The 25,250-nt window shown below is 39.1% G+C and overlaps 1 protein-coding gene across 1 annotated transcript in view; it reads right to left on the bottom strand.

The window, feature by feature from the left end:
* Window positions 1-340: 340 nt before the first annotated feature.
* The window catches only part of NEK11 (NIMA related kinase 11), a 104,012-nt gene continuing 79,102 nt past the window's right edge, over window positions 341-25,250 (bottom strand). The window contains exons 15-16 of the mRNA XM_084511733.1: window positions 18,936-19,032; window positions 341-2,000 (exon numbers count right to left, since the gene is read on the bottom strand). Coding sequence (XP_084367859.1) covers window positions 1,796-2,000; window positions 18,936-19,032 — 302 coding nt within the window. The 3' untranslated portion in view covers window positions 341-1,795. The remainder of the gene's footprint in view (window positions 2,001-18,935; window positions 19,033-25,250) is intronic.

Below are 25,250 nucleotides of genomic sequence, written 5' to 3'. Positions count from 1 at the left end.
AGGAAGAACAACGACTCCCAACAACAGACTGCGCAATCTCAGGACAGGTCTCGACAAGTCGACAGGTCTCGACAGGTCTCGACAAGTCTCGACAAGCCGGAACTTCAATGCTATAAAACAGCGACACTAGAAAGGGGAAGTTGCGTGCTGTGGTGGAGCGGAGACTCCCCAGCCGCCCAGCGCTGTTTTGCTTGTGTCTGCTTACTTGATTAATAAAATAATTTCAATAGACCAGTAAATTGTGTGGTCTAATTTATAACAAGAAGGATGAAAACTGAAGCCTGACTGAGAATCTATGCTTCAGGCTGCCTCTCCTATGGGATCTGAACCACCACACGGAATTAAAATAAGTCTCCCTACCTCAGTGAACATCATGTTGGATTTCAGCCTCCAGTTTGTTACACCATGTACTCCCAACAGAAGCTGAAGTCAGATGTGTCAGGATCTTCTGTAACTTTGGTCGGAAGTGTAGCGCCACATCTTCCTAAGCCGGGCACGTCCTTTGATTCTGCTGCTTGTATTGCTGCTGAGGTAGATTAGGGTGACTACTTACCTTTCCCTTTGAGTCTCTTAAAGCATGTCAAAAAGATGGATCAGTACTACTGCTTAATTTACTACCAATCCCACTATCCTTAGTTGTAGTCCAAGTCAAGCAGCAACATTTTTTGATATTTACATTACGAATTTGCATTCATTTATTTGATTCAGTCCCTGAGTACTTGAAGAGTTGTGGCACAAAAGCAGAAATCATAGGTAATGGCTAGATGCCTGAAATAAACTTGGTCCACAATTCACTTGAGATTCTTCCATACATCATACCAATTAATTTTTTGTTACTGTTTTACATGGATGAAGGAGCTCAGAATGCAGAATAAAGAAGGAACAGGGAGAAGGAAATAATCAGGTATATTATCAGAGCATGATACATGTGTATACTTGAAATCAGCAAAAGTATGATGCATATGAAGAAGGGAATATAAATGCTATGAAAAAAAGAAAGCAATATCCACGTGCAAGCCAAAAAAAAACCAAAAAACTAGTTTATTGTTCCATGTGTGTACAGTGAATTTGATTTAAAACTCTCAAAAGCCACAATAAGGATTCTTACCTACCACAATCATCTACAGCTCAGACCTCATGTCTCTATCTCTATACACATAAAAATATATGATGATGTGGCCAAATATCTTTCTGTCTCTATGCATATATGTAAACAATTATACATGTATGCTTGTATCTGTACAGTTTCATTGGAAGGCACATGGATTAAATGCAGTCTTTTGAACAATGAATGATAACAAGACAATTTCTGGCTGAGTAGCCCAATGCATAGATACATGTGTTCAAGGGTAAGTCTGCCAAAGTACAAAAAAGACGTGCTTAAATGCCATGACGACCAGTTAGCACAGGAATCAACAGCAGCTGGAGTCTAATCCTGCACCATTTCCATCCCAGACAGCTTCACCAGTGACTGAGTGCAGGATTAAGCCTGCCCAGTGCCCAGGAGAATAGCTTTCTTAATGCTCTTAGTGGTGAAAAGGGGATGTTGATAACTGTGAATTCCCCACTCCACTGCCACAAACTGTTTTAATTCCTGCCCCTGCAAATGATACCATATTTACCCACTTCTCACTGTACAGACTGGACTCTCCATGAGTTTGCCCACCTGTTTGTGTACTGAGTTACCTCAGTAGTTTCCTCCAAATACCTCTAGGATTTGCTTGCTGGCCTGAAGAAGGCAGCTCACCACTTTCAGTCCTCCTTTCTGCTTCCCACACTGTTACTGTCAAACATTTTACAGCTGAAGATGTGCTTCTGAATCCTGTAGCTGCTCCTCAAAGTAGAGAAGCTGATCCACCTCAAAGCAATCACTTGCTCTGGAAACCATTTTCTCCAGGTATCTCCTGATTTCCTCCTCACTGGCCTTCTGCTGTCTTGCTTGCTTCAGATAGGTGTACACTTTCTCAAACACCTCTGCTCCCAGCTTCTGGATGGCAGATCTAAGAATACATATTACAAAAAGGTCAAGTCAAAGTTATCTCACATTATATATTAATACAAGCAATTGCTAGAACTTTTTTTTTTCTATGTTGTGGCTACTTTTGATTAAAATCATTAAAGAATACACCTTATTTGTGTGACAGTACAAGAAATTTAAATTTCCTGTGCAATTTCTCTATGGCTGTGTTATAGAAATAGCCCAGGAGTAAAAACCTGGACATAGTAAGTCCTGGGACATGCAGACATCATTGCTGCTAAAAAACAAAATCATTTTCACACCAAATCTGACATGCTGCTTTAACCATAGCAAGTCCAGTACACGCCCATATATTATTGCCTCTGTATTTCATCAAAAACAAGAGAAGCAACCTTATACAGCCATAAACCAGCAGACTTTCATGCGAACAAACACATTTCAGAATTCATTGCTTTATTTTAGCTTCTATCTAATAACAAGGAACCTGTTGTACCAGATCAGCATGAGCTTACTGACATTTCTGTCTTTTCCTACAGCACTATCCTTTTATCAGTAGACAGGTCTGTAATTCAGTGACAAAGAGTACACTCACAGGAACTTAATGTTGATTTATAAAGATTCAACTGAGAACTGCAAGACAATGAACAGAACTTGTTTTTCTAAAGGCAAACATCTTTAAATTCGTATGTCAGAAGCCCTGACTAATGTAAAACATTCCAATCAGTGCTGGGTTCATAATATTTTGATGAAAATATTGGAGTAATTTTCCTTCAGCATATCAGAAAGTCTCTTCACATACGTCTGCCACAGCAACTGTGTTCACTTCCCTGTTTAAACAAACCGGCTTTGTCACAAGCACACCAAGCCAGTTTTCCTCCAGTTTCCTGCTGGATCTCAATGGTGCCAATCTATACAATGTCCACGGCAGGACTGGGATCCTGAATGGCATCAAGCAAGAGGGTTTCCTGGCAAACGTGCTGTGCAGTGCTATGCAGACCTGATAGTGCTTATCTGGAAGAATTTATAGAATATAGCGGGTGAGAGAATTTTGGGGTGAAGGGATTTCAAAAACAGCTCCTTGAGTGTGATTTATCCAAGAAATTCAAGGGTGTGAGCCAATTACTGGATGCAATGGCACCGCAATGCAGTGTAATGCTGACACACAAACGGCATGGCTGGCTGTGCAGCCTCATCCCTGATTTTTTCTTTTACTGATTTTTTGTGTTAGGGCAGCTGAGATTTGTTTTTCTTTTAGTGTCGAACTTGCATGTTCCAGAGGTAATGATGCCCTTCACTTAGTCAGGAAGTGAGTTGGGCTAACTGGGATCTCCTTACGTAGACATCAGCAATTTGTATTGAAAAATATCTTGTTTTGGTTAGGCAAACTCCTGGTAGGCAGCCTTTCCTCCCACCAGCATTTTGCTAGAGTTTCAAGAGCATTTGGGTGGTGCAATCATTTCTTTTTCAGGAAATCTATTGTGGCACGGAGACCTCTTCAATAAAGCTTCTTAGCGTAGCTAACAATGTTTCTCTGAAAAATGACTCTTACCTACAAAAAAATAAAAAACCAAACAACTGACGATATCTGTGATTCTAATGCTGTAGTGTATTTTTCAAGGATTAAACATACTGTGTGTCTAGCATGTGAAAGCATTTGATGCCTTAGCACTTTGCTTCGTGGAAATTCTTTTAGACAAAAAGGAAGTACTAGGAAATTCGCTGTATAGTTTTATAACATTTCAGCCTGAGTATCTGTGCTTTTGTTCCCCTTTCACTGACTTTCTGTTACATGCTGTTTTCTATAAATTTAGACTATGGTGAACTGGGAGGATGGACCCCAGAGTTGTCCCAGGATGGGAACTGTCACATTCATCATCACAGCAGCGAGCTACCTAATATTTATAAGGGATTAGCAAGGTTCCTGAAAAATCCTAACATTAAGAACAGTAGGGCCTGCAGCTGATAAAAATGGACAATATACCCAATACATTTTCTTGCCTGAAAGAGAGCCTTGACGACTGCTCTGATCGCACAAGGAGGAAGCACTTCTCCTCACATCCCACCCACTGTCACTGTTTTGCAGCTTGGTCATACGCAGCCGTGGTTCACCTTTTGTCCATACACTACATATACGTCCTGCTGACTCCTGACAGGTCGGGAACTGGCAGCAGAGGCAGCTGAGACCCAGTGTGAGAAGCCATGGGGCCAGGCTGGGTTCTCTTCAAGTCCAAAGGTGACTCAGTCCTGCTTCCCATAACTAGAAACAGATTTTTTTATTATTATTTTTTTCTTCAAATACTGCCTTCTAGGGGAAAACACAAACTGCTGAAAGTGATCAATTGCCAGAATCTGGCAACCTAATGATTAGCTTAGTACAGAAGTCTAAATAGGGATTTGTTTGTCAAATAATGTACACTTCTTCACCAAACCTGAACATAAATATTATATTTCTCTTCAATGGTTAAAAATCAATACCTGAGAAGCTACCTTGAAACAACTACTGCTTCATTAGTGCCTTTACTGACCCCCCTCCATCCCTCCTAAACAAATATATTTTTTGTCAGTCCTTTCTATTTAAAAATGAAAAGTTAACCAAAGAAATAGTCCCGAGGTATGTGTTTGCTTAATAAATGTGACCTGAAGATGGGAATCTTTTCAGTTTAGCTTGGCAGAACATGCAAATCAGCTAATCTGTATAATTGCTAGTACAATAAAATTAGGGAAAAAGTATTCATAGGTTGAAAATTAAGGGGTAGGTAACAAAAATTATAACCTCCTATTACAAAAGAACACATCAGACTCTATTTGGGCTTGAAAGCTGCATTAATGTGAGTCTGCTACCACATAATACATTTTCTGTGATGGGGACAGAAAAGCAGCAGCTAAGACAGTAAATTTTAAAGAGACATTACTGACTGAATCTTTTAGTATACCAATGGGGGATGAAGGGGTAAGTGACTTCCTAGAAAGCAAGGATTGCCCATTACCGCTCCGATTCTGTGCTAGTGGTTATTTTCCGATTCATGATAAGACCTACAGAGGCATAATTATGCATTTTTCACTATCCTTCTGTTCATAGTTCCTATTTCACAGGAGGTGTGGAACACCTGTATTTACAGCTCTGAAATAACTAAAAGCCTCACTTCTGAATGCACTGTGAGAACCAGTACAGAGATCCCACTTACATTCCCACGTTTTCTGATTATCTGGTATTTACTCTCGTTATAGCTCACACACCTACAAACTCACTATTTTCTCCCAGAAATGAGCCATGATCCCTTTCTCAGTGCAGATACACAAGCTAAGGGGATACTCGACATCTGAGGTTGCATTACTCAGACAAGTTTTGTTGGCCAGAATCCCACCCTACGCTGTCCTAAATTGCTTTTCACTATGCTGAAATCAAAGCAGTTATGTCAGCTTCTACCATCCAAGGAGCTAGTCCAGGATGATAAACAGTAATGTGCTTAAATGAGGTATCTCAGATCCTCCTCGTGCAAACGAGCTCATGAGCAACTTCTGTGTTGCTTCACCGAGTTACAAAGACATACATATACCAAGGGATTCTTTGCTGGCATTTGAGCCCTGCAGTTCCTAACTTTTAGGCACCTCCTTCATGCAATAGCATTCACAGCTCTGTGGCTGAACCCTAAGCTCCCTGTACGACGCAGACACCGCAGAAAGGCATCAATGCAAAACATCAGCCCACCACAACTGAGGAAAGGGAAATCTCTAATCTGATGTCTGTCTGGCTTTAGTAAAGTTTGGAAGCACTTCTTACCCTACAGAACTTGCAACATGATCACATAGGTACTCACTTGTTCTTTATCCCAGGTTAGAGCTAATCACCATGGGCACTGGGGAAAGAAGGACTCTCCTTCATCCTCATTTTGAATTGTATAAAAGTAGATGTATTGTGCCAGAAAAGAATGAGGAAGGATAAGTGTAGATAGATTGAGGACCAAGGACAACCAACACTGGAGGTGTGTGCAAATGTTGTTATCTGCATGAAACAGTCCCTGGATAAAACACTGCCAGCACTCCTTGGAGTCTTTCAATCTTTGGGATTGAAATCCAGGTTACCATGTGTGAGTGCCCTGTGTGCCTACCTTCTCGCTGCAAATGGCAAGAAATTCAACAGTGAGCCCAACGTCCCCCACTCCTCCTGGCTGCAGAGGGCAGCCCCAATGCTCCAGGCAGAGGTGGAACAAGGCTGGGGACTTCCATAGCCTGGAGGCACGCTCTGACCACCTGCCTACTGGCTGGATAGCAGATATTGCCAGACTCCACACTGTCATCCTTGGAAGCTGTGCTTTGGAATAAAAAGCCTCATGCTGTCAGCTTCTGTTCAGCACAAAATCTAGAGAAAATTAACTAGAACAAGCCTCAAAGGCCACAGAGGCAGACAGATACCTGATTTGTGGCTAATGATATGGTTTTGGCATGAGATTAGCAGTTGGTTCTATCAAGGATAAGGTGCTTCGGAGCATGTGGGAAGCAGTATCAATATCAGCTAAATCATAGGTACTTAGTGCTTTGACTCACTGCCAGTGTTAGAGGGGAGCTAAATAGGAGCCTTCAGAACTGCAATTTTATACTCAGGGTGTCTAACTGTGCCGAAAAATGTGCCAAGTCATTTAGTAGATCTGGGCTCAAACGAATTTATCAGGATATCTGGTGATTTCCTACACATCAGTGCAAAATTACTAAAATTTGACAATATAATAATGTTGTGTTCTCAACTGGCTGATGAAGTTGTAAATCTTTCCCTGGGTGAACAAAGAATTTTCTATTATCCCGCGGGCCTTTATTTTGACTCTACTGCTACTAGCTATGTATTAATGTTTCTTTTCTGGTCTAGAGATCAATTACAATACACCTACCTTTATGCAGCACCAACAAAAGCCACAAAACAAGATTAATGCTTCAGTTTGCACTCTTCCATGCGCGTTAGCAGCTGGGTTAATATCTCTCAACAGCTTGTCATTGCCTGCCTTAAAGGATAACTATGACACAAATCAGCAGCTAAGGGGGTTTTCAGCTTCTCACTTGAGAATGTCATTCAGCATGATAGCAACTATCATTTAAAACCATTCTGCTCTCCCTCCTCCATCCCCAGAGGGAAGGAGCACTCTTCACAGAGCATTTTCACCGGTGCTTCAGGGAGTGGTGGTGTGGGTTATTCCTGGGAATATGAAGGCTCGGCAGTTGCTGAGCCACCACATTCTGCACGAGACACAACTGAGCACACCACAGTGATACCATGGAAGTCCCCCTGGATCAGACATCAGCGATAACACATCATCTCTGCCATAGCAGACATCTAATATGCAGCTCCTAAGTCAATCACAGTAAAATTATTTGTTTATAAATCCTCACAGCTACCTCAATATCAACCTTAAAAAAATAAGCTTTCTGGACAAGGAGCATCTGTCCAAGTGGGCATTTATTTATCCTTTCACACATGTTGTTTGCATCCTATACTGACAAGCATATTGTAAAGTAGGAGGCAAATCTATTGTGATTAGGGATCATGGGGCATAAAAGCCTGTGCAGAGATCTTTGAAATAATAATTTCAGCAGACTTCACTAAATTCTCCCTAAGTCAAATGTACTCTCATGGAGTCCAGCAGTGTTATTTAGGATTCCCATCAATACATCCAATTCTGATTTGTCCCTGAACATGCTTTCTAAACATTCATTTATCAACCTTATATTTCTATTTACAACAATGCAATCTTGCCACTTTGCAGCTAAACATTAGCAACATGAACCTTGGTGAAAATGATTGTTATATTTATCTCCTGAAATAACTTTCTGAAAAACAATCCGGAAATTACATATCTTTGATCTCATACAAAATACTGTTTTCTAACTGTACTAGAAAATCTTAAGAGTACCTGCTACAGCATCTCATGGTTCAGTAAATAGGTTTAACTCAATTACAACACAAAAGGTCCTTGTTCTCTCAAGTTACCTTCCTTTCATTCAGGATATTGACATTACTGACTGAATCACTACAACCTTTCTGGAACTTGAAAGAAGCTGCCCTGGGCTCAAAACTTCATTTGCAGCAAAGCTTGTTGGTTGCTCTGAAAAGACCCCTGGAGACCTGCAAAGAGAGGTGCACTATAAGCTCCATGATTTATTTTGTAGGAATTTACTTCTAAAGGTAGGGCACTTTCTAGTTCTAGCTGACAGATGTTTGGTCTTGGGAATGTGACATATATAGCAAAGTCTAAGAAAAGTGCGTATTAGAATAATAACAATAAAAAAGGTCAGAATTATTATATAAAAAGGTAGTAAAATAAAATCTGAATTATTAAGATTAGCCCCTACCTTCCACCTTCAAGCCTCAATGGACTTTGACTTTCATCGTATTACTGCGGAATGAAAATTTCTTCACTTGAAGACACAACGATAATTTTCATAATTCATCCTTAATTACTTCATAATTCCTGAATTAAAGCATCTTAATTTGATTGCAAACAAAACTCTCTGATGTCCTACTTCAAAGACTTGCAAAATCTAAAGCATATTTAGGACATGTTTTCCCATGAGATAAGAAGAATCTTATTATTTAAAGCTGTAGACACAGCTGAAGAAATATCAACAATAATATTCTCCATGCATTTCATTTTCTGAGATAAATGAATTTGTAAAATAGTAATTGAAGTTGACACCAGCTCTTGGAAGAACTGTGAATTAGAATTTAGAGCTGTTAGTTGAATACTAACTACTGAAATCAGAATAAAGTTTATGAGAAGGGGAAATTGCTTTTTGCTTTGTACTTCATGCACAATACCTAAGCCAAAACCCACAAGAAACTTACCCCATTAATTAATTTACACTGAGCATTTAAATCTTCATTGAATGTGAATGACTGAAAAAGTGGAATACTATCATAGGCCAATCACTTAGGGATAAAACCTTTATTCTGGGACAAACTGGTGGAAATTATAAGCCAAATCCTCACTGATCTAAAATAGACTTCATGACTCAGTGGGAGATAGGAGGAATTTCAGCAGAGTATTTCTCTCCCTCTGGAGCTGTGTGCCTAACCAATTTCCCACAGGAAAAAACAACAACAACAGCAACAAAACAACATACAACAACACATGGTGTCTTACATTTCTCTGAAAAAAGGCTTTGATTTTTCAGTGAAACAAGAAGCAGAAAAAAAGTAAATTTCATGATAAATAAAGAAGTACTCTGTGAGCCTATTCAAACTGTTTCAGCATTTCCCATTTTCCGTGCCAATCCTGTTCTCAGTGGGTAAATATACAAAATTATCTTAAACGATATCCTGTTTTTCACCAGCATCACAACATCCAGAGTCTCTGGCAGAACCACACAAGTCAATGAGTACTTCATACTAGAGAGAAAAAAGAAGAATTTACAATAATGGACAATAGACCTACAATTTTCAGAAAGGCCTAGGAAGGTTTATGTATTCAACTTCCTCTAGATCTCTATCAGGACAAGACAAGCTCTGTAAAGCTATTGAGATATTTAAAGAGGCAGATAGAGGTTTAGTCCCTTTTTTTCCCCTCACAAATAATAAATATATGGCACCTAAACACTTTTCAAAACAGCACCCTGGTTATTTCTCTATCTCAAATCTCTTGGAAAATCAAATATTACTGCATCTAACTGCCTGGAAATATGTCTTGTAAAAGACTAATGAAGATTTCTATTAACACTTACAGAAACACAGGAAGCATAATGTAGTATCTAAATAAGTTGTTTCACCTAGAAGACTCACAGAGACAAAACCCAAACTTGCTCTGAAACATTACCGAACCAGAGTAACTACCTCTTCTCTTCAGGATCAAAATCATACTTCTGCAGAAAAAAAAAGTTAATGTAGATACAAGTGTTACCTTACAACTAAGAGCTAGGTTAGGTGTTGCCTCAGTATCCTCTATTTTTGTCACAACTTTTGTCTGTGTCTGGTTAATGATTACACTGCAAATGGTTTGGTATCTCTACACCCTGAAGGCCCACAGCTCAGGAAAACAAGCCACTCAGCAGGGAGCTTTACTGAAGAAGACGGATCTGTGAAAAAGCCACCCCTGTGGCTGCTTTACCCTCAGAAGTGGCGGTTGCTTCCTTTGGAGCCATGAGAAATGTGGTGTTTTGGGTCTGCTAACCTCTCTTTCACACAGGATTGTTTGCACATTGCCCCGCTCTCTGCTATTTTACCCTGTGAGCTATTTTTTGTTATACCAGTTCTGCATTGCTCACCTCCTTCAACATGGGAATATGAGATTTATACCTTAACGACTCACAGATGTGTAAGAAAGAAATTACTGTATGATGACTGAGGAAAAAAATGGTTAAGGAAAGAAGGAAATGGACTGATTTTTCTTCCAAATAATTACACTACTGCAGTTGCAAGCAGATGAGGACAAAAACAATACAGGAAACAGTAAACATCAGCAGTCCTAGCAAAGGTTTGCTGAAAGCCCTTTGTGTATTCACTACCTGTATTCACTACCTGTATTACTTCCTCTGTGAACCTTCCAAGGTCACTGTGCTGCATCTAGCAAACACTGCCAAGATTCTGCAAGTGTTTCTATATTGAAAACAGACTACATAATTAATGTCACGTGAGCTCATTCTCACATTTGGAAACTATTGACGAAATCAAGGCACTAGAAAACAGAACAGCTCAATCCATGTATTAAAAATGCACAGCATGAGGAACTAGGGAAATCATGCTTTTTGTGCAAAACAAAAAGATGTATTAGTATAATTGTAATGTTTTGAGTGTTTGGGGATACTTGACATTTTAAAATGAATGAGTCTATACTTATAATTATGTGTTTTATAACTTGAATACAATTTTCAGACTGGATGAAAACTCTCTACTGCTAAAGCAATTATGACATTACTCTCCACTTAAAAAAAAAAAAAAAATCCTTAGAAATTTAGGATAACAGAAAGGCTTATGGATCTATGAAATGCAGCTCAGTAAAGAAGCTGAAAAAGTCTGGTTCCAAGTAAAAAAAAAAAAGTCTGTATCCAAGTAAATTCACAAAATCTTATACTTAATTTCAAGGGTTGGGCCTGAGGCTTAATATTGGGCAAACAGAGCACCAGGATGAGCATCCCAATACAATACATTACAGTTTAATTGTACCCTTTTGTATATCAGCTAATAGATCCACTACTAAGTTCATTCTCTTTATGTATTCAAAGTGAATCACAGCAAATGCAAAGCTGCTAAGAACAGCTAAAGAGATGGCATTGGCAGCTGGCATGTTCTTCCCATCCCCAGTTGCAGGATGGGAAGGAATAAGAATAATCTATGAAAGAATAATCTATGGCTTTCAAGAAGTGAAAGTACCAGCAAAAGCACAGTGAATGGTCACCCGCCCTAACTTTATACACTTACCTTAGTTGGCTACCACCATAGGCACCAGCATGACAGAAATGAAATTTATCTTCCAAGGAAATTCAGAATAGGAGCTTACAACATATGTCTTGAACTATCCTGTGTCTTTCTACACAGAGAGCCCAGAGAAGTTTGCAGGCTCCCCGGAAAGGTTTTTAAAACTGGGCACTGTGAATATCCTCCTTTGTGGCTACTCTGTTCAATGCCTGATTAAGCCAGGCAGTTGAATATTTGCATAACTTTAAGCATCTGTTGTCTTTCTGAAGACAAAGGACTACCTGTGTTTAATAGTATTTATATGCTGAATTACTTTGCTAAACTGGGACTTCAATCTTTGGCACCTTTACTAGGACAACAAGAGCAACTAAACATAACATTTGTGGCCAGTTTTATGACATATAGCAAATAGGGCTACAAAATGGTGAAGGGTCTAGAGGGGAAGATGTGTGAGGAGTGGCTAAAGTCACTTAGTTTGTTCAGCCCAGAGAAGACAAGAATGAGTGGTGGCCTCATGGTGGCCTGCAGCTCATGAGTGGAGTGGAGGAGAAGGCACTGAGCTCTTCTCTCTGGTGACAGGCTGGATGTTAGGAAAAGGTTCTTAACCCAAAAGGTGATTGGGCCCTGGAACAGGCTTCCCAGGGAAGTGGTCATGGTACCGAGTCTGCTGGAGTTCAAGAAGCATTTGGACAACACTCTCAGATATATGGTCTGATTTTTGGGTGGTCCTGTGTGGCCCCAGGATTTGGACTTGATGATCCTGGTGAGTCCCTTCAAAGCTGGGATATTCTGTGATTCTATAATTCTAAATAACCTAGTATTGATTTAATGTACACTACATGGCTGAAGGTTTTGTACTGGAGACAACTTCAGAGAAGCCAACACACATCCTATTCTACAGACTGGGTAAAAATTCCAAGACCATTTACATTAGTGACCTGCAACTTCAAAATGTAATCCCGCTTTCCAAAATCATCAGGCTGGAGAGATACATACACAATATCTCCAAAAGCAAACAAAAATAATGGTAAAAACACACTGTTCTTGCCAAATACTTGTCAGTAGCATCTGTTCAGTTCCTACATTGCTCATAGCTGGCAGGGCTGCACATTACAATCTATATAATCAGTACATCCCCATCTAACAAATTATGGATCACTTGCAATTTTCACTTAGCTCAGATGCACTGGAGAACTAGCACAACTTTCCATCTTTTCCTTCCAACAGATACCGCTAGGATGAAACGTTCTTGAGAATAATAAGAGGTCCTAAACCTGAACAGCCACTAAAATTGAAGGCAAACAATTATAATATTCTGCATGTGGGATGAGTGCTCTTGACTGTTTTAAAGACAATATCATTTCCAAATTAACAGTACAGAACTTATGTCTCATTACAGTGCAGAATTTCTGTCCCATTACAGCACAGAAACACACATTCAACCTGCAGGTGTGAAATCTGAGGCTTGCTAATTATTTTGCCATTGCTCTCTGTGTGATTCTGTGTGTATTAGAAAAGGAGAAGCCACTAGTAATGAACTATTTCTAGAGAAAATTGGATCTAATCAAATATTTTTATTTATTTCCTGTATGGAAGCTAGGCAAGGTCTAAATGAACATGATGGGTTTTCCAAGATTTACAAAATTTCACTTCTCTCCAGACCTACCACTCTAATCTTGAAGATGTGATTTGATGCAACTGGATACCAGGCATCACATTGGTCTAGATGTGAGGACAAAATGCTATGAGCATGCAGACTGAATAAGAACCAGGAGAGTATCCCAGAGGAGTCCTGGAGATTAGGACCCTATCATGCCCTAAATGCTTAAGAGATGGAGACTGGTCTTTGAAAATGAAGTGTGAGAAAATCTGTGGCAAGGACGATGAATATGATACTAATATGTTGTCTTAGCCCACAGAAAGCAAAAAGCTACTATTATGCTGTAAGCTGTCTTGGGATCACCACACAGAAATTACTACCAGAAAATGGAGTGTTGAACAGAGTAGCTGAAGTGTGTATAAGAGGAAATCTCATGCTCAAAAACATGGATCAATATCCTCCAGAATAATATCCTCTACCTGGCTGCAAAAATCAGTCATAGCTCAGCCAATGACAATACCAAATTTGTCTCTTGCCTGCAGGAAAACATCTTAGTACTCATGCATATTTACATCATGATTCCTTCAACATGACAGTCAATAGCAATCAAGGTCTCTGTGATTTTTTAATTTTGGTCTAAAACCCCAATTAACTTTTCTATATTTGCTGCATTTTGCTTCACCTAAACGTATCTTCAGTGATGTCAATAACTAAAACAGTTTCAGTAGGCTAAGAGTTGGTCCTGATGAAGGGCCACCCAACATTTAATAAAACACTAAATCTAATAGTTTCTTTACAGCAATACTGCAAAAATATGTGGAAATAAACATATACAAAGTCTTCTATGCTTTAGGCATTTTAGGACTACTTATCTTACAGAATATCCACTGCCTATTCAATCACTTCAGGATGACCTTTCTTTCTGAATTTTTAAGATGAATGATACATTTGATGCCAATGTCACAAGCAAAAGAAGGATATATGCATACAGCTCATGAGCCTAAGCCAATAGTGTTATAAGCATTCACAGGAATAGAATAAAAATATCACTAAATGCCTTTCCTCTATGACTTCTGAAAGACAACTTTACTTACACTCAGTGGGTGATGATGAAGCCTTTTGCCTGATCATGGTATGCAGCTGTGTATAAGACTTCAGGGACTGACTAAGAGGTGCTTACTGCTGTGCTAAAGGATTTTAATTTACTTAAAAATTGGGGCATAAAAGACTTTTCCTTTTACTGGCATGCATTTTATTGAATTCTAAATTGCATATTAAAGTTCACTGCTATTAAAATGACTCATTGTATGTATTCATGGATACCTCCACAAAGGAGCACAAAGTATGCTGTACTAACATTTTTTTTCCTGCATTTTCTACATTTTTATTTCTTTTCATATTTTCAGGACAGAGAGGACAAGACATAAATTTTATTCTATAGACATTCAATTATGAAAAAAAAAAAAACACAAAAACAGACTTACTCTGTAAAACACAAATTCTCATTTTATAAAGCTCAAGAAATGAATTTTTACTACAGTGATGAGAAGGCTTCAAAGGGAAGCCTCTACTCACTGGACACTTGGGAAACAAATGCTACTTAATAAAGGGAGGTGAAACTGAATATAATCACTGTACCAAAACTTGAATAAGGCTTTTTCTTTTCCACAGATGTCAGCACACGCCTGTCTAATTTCTCACCATCTCTTTTCCATTTTAGATCATGAAACCCTGCAGTCAGATCTCAAGCATGCATCGTAAGACTTTCCACGGAGCTGTGAAGAGCCATCTGAGGTGGTCACACACTTGGAAAGAAGTAAGACACAGCAAGATGAAAAGAAGCAGAAAAGTATTTTCAGTTCCACATCTAAACGTGCTGGGTCTGTCTCTTTTTATGCGGATTTTGACCTCTTTAGCCTCTTATAAGCTACAACAGCTATCAGTGCTGTTAGTTTATAACTGAAGAAAGCACTTGGTTTTGTCCACCAAGCTTTTCAGACACTGGCAGAATGCAAGCCAGCATTTGCTACAACTCCTTTAGGTTTTCTCTAGGGACAAAGCCAATCTTTCAGGCAATTAGTACTAACAAAACTTCTGATATCTTGCAAAGAAGGCTTTGCCAAGCTTTATGAACCTCAATGAAAAAAAAAAAAAAATAGAAAATGCAAAAAGGAATAGGTGGTATAACAATTTTATATGATGGAAACAAATGCTTGGCATCAGGAGTTGTTTCTGAAGAACAGCGTGGCTCTCTTCTGAGTTGTATTGTTGGAAATTCTCTGTAGGGGAGCACCACTGGAACTGCCACTAATTTTTCCTCATTTATCTCTGTGGTGAAGACAATAATGGCTCTACATAGCATGTGAGAGTATAGCTTATTAGACTGCAGCATGCAATACTGTCAGGAATAGGAACCACCATGAAAATGAGATGGTGGCTGGGACAGAAAATACTCCTCCTGTTTCCTGCATCTAACAAGATTCCTAAGCCTAAAAACCCAATATGAGGGATATGAGTCACAGAACTCTGATTTATCTACTTGGCTGACTTCCCACCACTAGCAGGCAAAGCTGTGAAGGAGCATAATAAGAAAAAGCTCGGATAACCTTTGCAGGAACTAGTTCAAAAAACTGAGATTTCTCATCAACACTGTAGAAGATCCTAATACTGAAATTGTTAGCACCGAGGTAGAAATTTTTGCTGAGAGCATGAACTACACTTGAAAGATAAAGTTAAATTTCTGCTGCTATAAACTTTATAATGAATACTGATACCAATTATAACAAGCTAGAAATTATTGTCAACCAGAGTAGGTGATTTTACCATAACTTTTACAGAGAGGACAGCAATTCAAAATGCTGGAACAGGGTGTGCAATAGGGATTGGAAAAAAGATGTTAGAGGAAACATTCAGGGACTTAAGTGAAGGAAGCTGGTGACTGTATCATAAACACTATCAGGCTGCCTATAGATTAAGCCCTGAGCAACTTGTTTTATTTAAAATAGGAGATGAAGGACACCTACCTACCTTATTCAAGAACATCAGTGGCTTCCTTCTATACTCCTGTAAAGGCTTTTAGCACAACTTCCTGATACCTTCTCACATGAATATATGTATGAAGCCCTGCACAAGAATACACTTGAAGCTACCTAAATTGGCACTCTGAAATCCAGCAATTCTCTGCACTGTCAAAGAACACATTCAGTGCAACACACTGTGATGACTCAAGCAATGAGCACATCACACCTTGTCAGGAGAATGTCCTTCTGCAGCTGTTTGCAAGCCCACATCATTCACGTGTCAAAAATAGTTAAAGGCCCATTTGCTGTTAAACCTTATGTTCATTTTATATGAATCTACCATTTTATCAGAGCTAATGAAAGAGGTTTTTTTTTTTTTTGTTAATGTTATTTGTAATATTTAGGTATAATGATTACTTTCTGAGCAATTCATGACATAAAGAAGAGTTTCCCTCATCACCATCTATTGTTGTTGGTGCCAATACCAAACTTTTATATTTCTGTTTCTGCACTTCCACATTGTTTCCACTGCTCTTCTCCATTTCCTTGCAAGAACTCCAGCTACTCATTTCCTATGAAACAACAACAAAGAAAAAACATATTCTCTCTTTCACTAGAAGATGTCAACTCAAGACCCCAAAAAAAGTCTATGGTTTCCTGAGTGAAACTGAATAGCACAAATCTAAATTATTTAAGCCTTGCCTAAGTGGCTCTGCTGTGCAGATGAAGTACAACACATCATGTGAAGTTTGCTGAGGAATGAACAGAGCAGCTGAGGCTACATGCATCATCCTGCACTCAGATGTACTCCCTTCTTACTGCTAAAAAATCCTCCACTGTGCTATACATGCAGTATGGTCACATGTGAGAATTTGTAAAGATCTCCTTGTGTATGGGTGTACTGGATAACGTGCCTGTGCTCACTCACTTGTTCCTTAACACTAACTTTCAAGCATGCTAGCTCACCTTTAGATATTTAGATATCTAGATATTCAGGTATCACACAGCCATACTACATCTAGAAGAAAGAAAAATAACCTGAGTAGATATTTTGATAGAGTTATTTAAACTACCTATTATAGTTCACAAGAAGAGATCTGCAGTCTTATTAAAAAAAAAAAAAAAAAAAAAAAAAAAAGCAAAACCAAAACATTCTTCCTTCTCCCCTTGCCCCTCTCTTCCTCCCTTCCTCCACCCCCCAAGTTTTTCTCTTAATAAATTTAATTTTAAAAGGGTGCACAGGTATGGCTCACAGATACAGTCTGCCAGATGTTCTCAAGATGCCAGCTGGGTGGGCATTGTGGCCCACACACCCAGCTGACTGTTCAGGAATTAAATGACTAGGAAAGTGTTCCAAAACTGTGAGGTCTAATGCATTAAATGTGAATTACTGAAGTTAATCAGCCTTTTCATTAGCATATGACTGTTTTATAAATTATGCTGAGGCATGTCATTTCCAAAGGATCATACAACAGAACTCCCAATTTTTTCATTATTTAACTTCTGCTACATGCTGATCCTCTCAGAACCAACAAACTTTGAAAACCAAGAAACAGCACTGAAAAATAGACTTTGAGAAGTAATTTAATCATAAATGATGATGACCATGAAGTTCAAATGGTTAAGGTTTATCCTGTAACTCTGAGAACACAAGGTGAAGACTGGAAGATAGGTGGGCATTTTGACTAAACAAACCCACCTTGCTACTAGCTGGTGCAACATGATGTGTTTTTTTATTATTATTATTTATTTATTTATTTTATTTATTTATTTATTTTTATTTTAAAAGTACTTCCCATGAAAAGAGAATGGAAAAGAATCAGGCTGGCAGACTGTGAAGCCTGCTGACTGGTTTCACAGTAAAGACTAAGCCATGAAGTGAAACACGAAGAACAGCTGCTTCTTGAAATACCACAACACCGAAAACCTTCAATCTGGAGTAAATCTGATCAGTATTTCTCTTCAATACATGGTGCATTTTGCACTGTAATGTATTTTACACAGTGATTGGCATCCATGCTGTTACAGTTGCATTAATTTTCTTTAGTGGACTGACTCAAATAACCACCAGGATTAACTGTTTGGACTCACTTGTATTCTGACAACACGCACCACGTACCTGACACTGCCCACCCACACCACAGAGAAGTGCCCTTTCTTTAAAACAGCTTGCAATCTGAAATCAGTTGAATGTTGCAACACTGCAAAGAAAACCTGAGTTCAGACATAATGCATAGCATTATGATTATCAGATAAGTATCTAAATTAGGGTGCAGTAAATCTTGGAAGGCCAGAAATTACTGACAATTTACTGGAAGATGCTCAAGATAGATTAACCAGTACATTATAGAAATGAAGCACGGACCTTTGTTTTACCGAGACACTGAAATCTTTATTAATAAAGTTTGGGCTTTAATGATGATGAAAGCAATCAGACAGAGTTTCAAAGATAGCTGCACATGTAACTTCCCTTGTCTCATTTGACAATCAAAGGCAGCAGCAATCACATTTGGTTTTAAACAGCATATCATCATGAAAAACAAACCTTAGCCTTTCCATGCAAGAATGAACTGTGGATGGAGGAGCAAACATGATGGGAACATGGAGATCAGCAACTGATTTATGGGCATGAGTTGAGCTAATAAAGAAAGAGAAGTTGAGAATGATCTAGACAGCAGTGAAGACATACTGGAAAGGATGACAATACTTGTGCAGATTATAAGAAAATAATCAGAAATGACAGTCAACCTTCATCCTCTGTTGAGGCAAGTATGCATCTGGTTTGGAAAGAATAGCTTAGCATCCACTTCATGTTGTTGCAGGAACGTGTTTTTTTTTTTTGGGGGGGGGGCAACACATGGTTTTATTTAGTGTGTTCTGCTGTTTTTCAAATCCCTCCTCTTTCCCTAGATATTGGTAACACAAAAATATGTTACTTACTCCCTCATGCGTTTCAGTTTGGTCTCAGCCATAGTGCTGTTGAGAGCTCTGAATCCCTGGGGAGTCCCTGGAGCCACTCTGGTGACAGTTCCCGAGCCTACAAATCAATGCAGACACACAACCTTATTCACCTTCATCCCCTGAGCACTACTGCAGATCAAGGGCAGTTGGGAGGAGGAACACTATTCCTGTTCCTCACAAGGTGCCACATTAATTAAATATGAATTAGATTATTAAATGCCTATTAAAAACAACTCCTTTCTTAGGGACGTGTAGATTTATAGCTCAAAGGCAACAAAATTGTAATGCGAATTTTCCTGCTGTGTAGCAAACAGAGAATTACATTACAACGGAAGAGACAGTTACCCAAGGAAGTGCTGGCACTGATAAATATTCAACAAAATGAAGTTGACTAGGACAATATTTATTTTTCTCCATTGTTCTTTCCCTTATTTGTAAGAGAAAGAACCATCTTCCTAACAGGCAAGTCTCTCCTTTGGCTTGCTTAAAATGTAAAATGAGAGTATTTTACCAATCAGACAGTAAATTGACTTACGACATCACTTTTCCTTTCAGATGAAGGTAGTCCTTAAATCCTTTATATATATATACAGACATACATATATACATATGAGGAATATGAGAAATATACATATGCCCCTCTCTCCCCCTACTTTCTGTTCACTTCACTTGCCTTGTGGGTTGTTGCAACATTTAATGACCTAATAGTCATAGAAGACCATGGTTTTCATCTACAGGAACCTAGATCTGCTCAGTCACACAGGACTGTCAGGGTTGTCACAGAATCACACAGAATCACAGAATTTCTAGGTTGGAAGAGACCTCAAGATCATCGAGTCCAACCTCTGACCTAACGCTAGCAGTCCCCACTAAACCATATCCCTAAGCTCTACATCTAAACGTCTTTTGAAGACTTCCAGGGATGGTGACTCCACCACTTCCCTGGGCAGCCTGTTCCAATGCCTCACAACCCTTTCAGTAAAGAAGTTCTTCCTAACATCTAACCTAAAACTCCCCTGGCTCAACGTAAGCCCATTCCCCCTCGTCCTGTCACCAGGCACGTGGGAGAACAGGCCAACCCCCACCTCGCTACAGCCTCCCTTGAGGTACCCATAGAGAGCGATAAGGTCACCCCTGAGCCTCCTCTTCTCCAGGCTGAACAAGCCCAGCTCCCTCAGCCGCTCCTCGTAGGACTTGTTCTCCAGGCCCCTCACCAGCTTCATTGCCCTTCTCTGGACCTGCTCAAGCACCTCGATGTCCTTCTTGTAGCGAGGGGCCCAAAACTGAACACAGTACTCGAGGTGCAGCCTCACCAGAGCTGACGATCACCTCTCTAGCCCTGCTGGTCACACTGTTCCTGATACAAGCCAGGATGCCGTTGGCCTTCTTGGCCACCTGAGCACACTGCTGGCTCATATTCAGCCGACTGTCCACCATCACTCCCAGGTCCTTCTCTGCCTGGCAGCTCTCCAACCATTCCTCTCCCAGCCTGTAGCTCTGCTTGGGGTTATTGCGCCCCAGGTGCAGGACCCGGCACTTGGCCTTGTTGAACTTCATGCAGTTGACCTCAGCCCATCGGTGCAGCCTATCCAGATCCTCCTGCAGAGCTTTCCTACCCTCAAGCAGATCGACACACGCACCTAACTTGGTGTCATCTGCGAACTTACTGAGGGTGCACTCAATGCCCTCGTCCAGATCATCGATGAAGATATTAAAGAGGACCGGCCCCAGCACCGAGCCCTGGGGAACGCCACTAGTGACTGGTCTCCAACTGGACTTGGCTCCATTCACCATGACTCTTTGGGCCCGGCTATCCAGCCAGTTAGATCAAATATCCAGTCAGATCAAATGTCCTGCAATTTTATGTCACCATTACATCACACAAGCCCCTGCCTAACCTGACCAACCTTCAGGTTCAAGTTAGTGATTTATTTATTTATTGCCCCTACTGCCTCCATTGGAAGACAATTTCAGAGCCTCACTGTGACCTGCTGGCTAAAACCCCTCCTCCAACTTCAAACCAAAATTTATTTACTGGCCAGCTTGTGCTCATTTTTCTCCTGTGTCAGTCTTTTTTTTTTTGACTTGGTTCTTCCCTTCCCTTTAACATATTCCTTTCATTTATTTGTATTTGGAAAAATAAAGATCCTGCTTTCAGCTTTCACTTCCTAAACCAAGCAAAGCAGCTTTTTTTTTTTTTTTTTTTTTTTTTTTTTCCCCTTGCAGATTATTTGATATTAGGATTACACTTCCAAGCTCTGAGCAGACACAGCGGGGCTCTGCATAGGGTATGAATAAGCCAAAAGTCACACAAACAAGTTAACGCAATGCCTGGTCAGCATGAACACACTCTTCCCTCCTGGCAGGGGGTTTTTAGCTTGGACTCCACTGGGTTTTAGCTTGAATTTCATTAACATTGATCATGTACAACCAGAAGGAGTTTGCAGCTACTTTTCCTCTATAAGCAATGCAGACACCCCCATAGAGTACTGAAGGCTTCTCGTGCATGCATAACCATAACCTTCCCAGGAGTTAAGCTCCTATGTCTTACATGGTTATAGATCCCGACCATAGAAATTTGAACACTGAGAGTAAACTTTCCATCCTGAAGGAACAAACTGAATCCCTCACAGTGAGCATCTGCTGGATTTAGAGCTTTACAAGTGAACATAGGAAGCTGGCATGGAGAGAGACTACAGAAGAAATGGATTCCTGACTCCATTGTCTAGCTATGGAAAAAAATGTTTGACTTTTTAAAATATTTTCTTAACTTCTCTGACTACTTAATGTCTAATAGTTGTCTGGTATTACAACTGAGGCATAGATAAGATAAAAAATGACAAACTCAGTTCTTATGACCAGCCAATAACTTCAGACACCACTCTATTTACTCTAATACCACACATGTGTATCCATACATTTTAACATGTGGTCTTTAAGCATTCAACTACTTTAGCAGCACTGAAGAATTCAGATATCCACAGAGTGGCCCCAAGGAAGCTTTAAGTACTGCAAAGCGATGTTCATGACTTACCAGATGGCTCACTCCTCATTGAGTTGGTAGAGAATTAGGGTCCAGATGTGAGGATTTGGGCTTTGATAACATTGTCAGACTTCAAAAGCATTAAAAAAAGTTTTGTCCTGAGCACCAATGGTCTAAGCAAAATGTAGTTTTTGCATTCTTTCAAGACAGAGTATATTTAATAACAGACCCCACCTAAATTCTGATATTACTATTATTACAGGATATATCATTGTGGTAAGAGCTCAGCCTACTCTTTCTGCTTAGTGGGTTCAGTCTATTTATTGCTACAATACTTTATCTCCCTCTCCTCTGACATTTCATTATTAAAGACATCCTTCTTGTTTTTTTGTCTTTTTTTCTTTTTTTTTTTTTTTCTCCCCCCCCCCGGGATTCCAGGCTAAATAATTCGTACTTTGTCTACTCTCCACATTGGCAGTTGGCCAAAGAAACCTTCCTCTCTAAATACAAACTAATATCTATCTTTCTGTCCATTAAATATGATCTTCTGGGTACTGTGAAGTAGCTGAAAGGACTACAGATTGTAGGATGCTGCAAAGCTGTGGTTAGTCATAAAAAATGAGTTCTCGGTGAAAACCACTAAGAGCTTTTCACATTGTTGCTATGAAAAACGTCAAAACTTTTTCTAGAATGATTCATAACCCACACCAACTTCTATATCACAGGCATTTTCGTAGAAGCATTTACTTGATTAATAATATATTTTGCACCCAGCTTTCAGCAGTTTGCCTACCCATACATCAACACAGAACATGTAACTATGCTTCTTCAAAAAGTGGCCAAGTAACTATTTGCATTTTTATGCAATTTATCATTCTTAATTCTTTAAACAAAATCAAATAAAACAACAATAACATTGATATTTTAAAACCAAGTACTGGCACTTTCTAAACGTGCTTAAAAGATGAATACTCTGCCAGTCTTTAGCCTAATACAACATAAAAGAACATAGGGCAAAATTGTCCTCTTGGGTCAGAGTGCCATTTTCAATGCCCTCATTGCATCCTTTCCACTCTGTCTAAGGGAAAAAAGACAAAAGGTTCTGTAGAGAAAGAAATACTGTGTCTCACATTTATTCACAGATACAGTTAAAAAGGATGATTATGATTAGCCAATGAGACTTCCATACATTATGTCCCAAAGGAATTCCTACCTACATTTCTACTAAAAACCCAGTAAGTGGTGATAGACATCTCTTGCATCTCTTGGTAAGTCATTATATGTTAAGAAACTATTAAATCCACTGAATCATACATTTCTAGTTTGGATTTGTTTTTTTCAGCTTTCACTTCTACATTAAGATCCTCCAATGCCTTTTCCTACAAGATCGAAAAACCCCTTAGAAACAGATGTATTTTCCTGAGTTTAAAATATTTATAATAATACAAAGTGACCAAATTGCCTCTAACTTTCTCCTCTTTTAAACTAAGCAGACTTAGTACATTTTAAAGACAGTTTTTCAAACTTTCTTTCATTTTGAAGCTCTGTTCTGGGATCTCCCCAGTTTTTCAAACTTTACCGGTAGAATTACCGGTGTGTACTGTGATATTTCAAATCTACCCCCCACAGAGCTGTGTAGCTAACCCCAAATGAACCTTGTACTGCACTGAAGTGCTGGTATTCACAGTGATTCAGTGGGAACTCCTGGGGAGAAAACTCAGTTACTTTAAAAAATCCCAGGCTTTTACCATTCAGTACTGAGGTTTTATACAGAAGAAACTTCACCTGTGGAAAAACAATGCATATTTATTGTATTCTCTTTATCACAGCCCTTGCTGACATAAAAAAAAAAAAAAAAAAATCTAGTTTTTTCTCTACTCAGATGTTGTCTAAGATCTGCTATAAATGGCACATAATTTTTTTCACAATTCCTTTAACAATGAAAAATGCTATGAGAAATTCTGTCCAGGCCAAACTTCTACATCCAGCTTACTGCAATGAAATTTCTACTGTTTTCAGGAGTAGCTGTTACAATAACGTGGGTCTGTAGCCCAGCAAGGTGGTATTGCTACTGCTAGTACCAGGCCACAGGCTTGGGCCTGGATTTGCAAGACCTCAGCACTAAGGTATGTCAGACTTTGTCTGACCTTGTCTTGGCCTGGTGGGAGATCTGATTTAATTGCTTAAACTGTAACTTCAGTTCTTCCAATAACCTTGTGGTTATTTTTCTTTATTTTCACTTATTTTTGTATTGTACAAACACAGTTTTTAGATTAATAATGAGCATTTATTCATGTAGAATAATATATTTTTAACTAACATAATTAAAGAAGAAATGTAGGGAAAGACATGCCCGATACATCAGAAGAAACCTTGAAAAGTTGAAACACGGGATGAGGCTATAGGTATGGGACTGTAAGAGGTGAGGCATGAGCTGGCACTGGGGATGCCATGGCTATAAACAACTCACCAGTTCCTAAAGAAATGCCGACGATGAAATGGGCAGAATTAGCTTTAGGGTTAACAGAGATAACATCTAAACTATATAAAATGCACATAACATTTTTGATGTGACATGAATTTAAAGGCCAGTGAAGGAAAAGTGAGGTATAAATGCATGTTGGCAAACACACAAAAATGATCCCAAGTGGAGGAGGAAGTAACCATGATCACCATTTCTGGTGAAGGACTGGGGAAGTTCACATCCCCCGACACGTCAGGCTGAAGCTACCAGCGTTAGGATCATCAGGAAGGTGAGCATAGCACCAAGCAAAGTGGGAGTTAAGAGGAAATGCATGTATCTAAAATTAAGAGCTTTTCTTACAGTAGTAGTCATTCACTTGTCTCCTTTATCTTTCTTTTATGTAATTATTAATTCTGAACTAACAATAATTCTTTGATTAGACTGTTAAGATTTCAATAAGACTAATAAAAAGTTATTGGCTTCACATGTAGATGCATTTTCTTTTTGACTATAACAAGACTTTGAGATTACATCTACCTAAATTCATGACCAATAGATACGTTATGTGACATGTGGTGACTATATATATATGTTATGTGAAAACTAAGCTAATGCCAAGCTGACAATTAGCCTTATGAATTTTATGTAGGATGTTGGAAAATATTCAAACAATCCAGAAACAAAAATAATAGGGAAAGGAGCAGATAGTATGTGCAGAATCTCACATTCAATTACCTATTTTTTTGGTTTCCAAAAGGTCAAGATATTTGTAATATTTTTTTACCTGTATGTTTTTAAATATTTTCAGAAATATGTCTATGAATTAGTTCAAGAAGTTTAAACTTCA

The sequence above is a fragment of the Aythya ferina genome (assembly GCF_964211825.1).
Source record: "Aythya ferina genome assembly, chromosome: 2".
Taxonomy (NCBI): Eukaryota; Metazoa; Chordata; class Aves; order Anseriformes; family Anatidae; genus Aythya; species Aythya ferina.
This window is presented reverse-complemented; position numbering and strand designations above follow the sequence as displayed.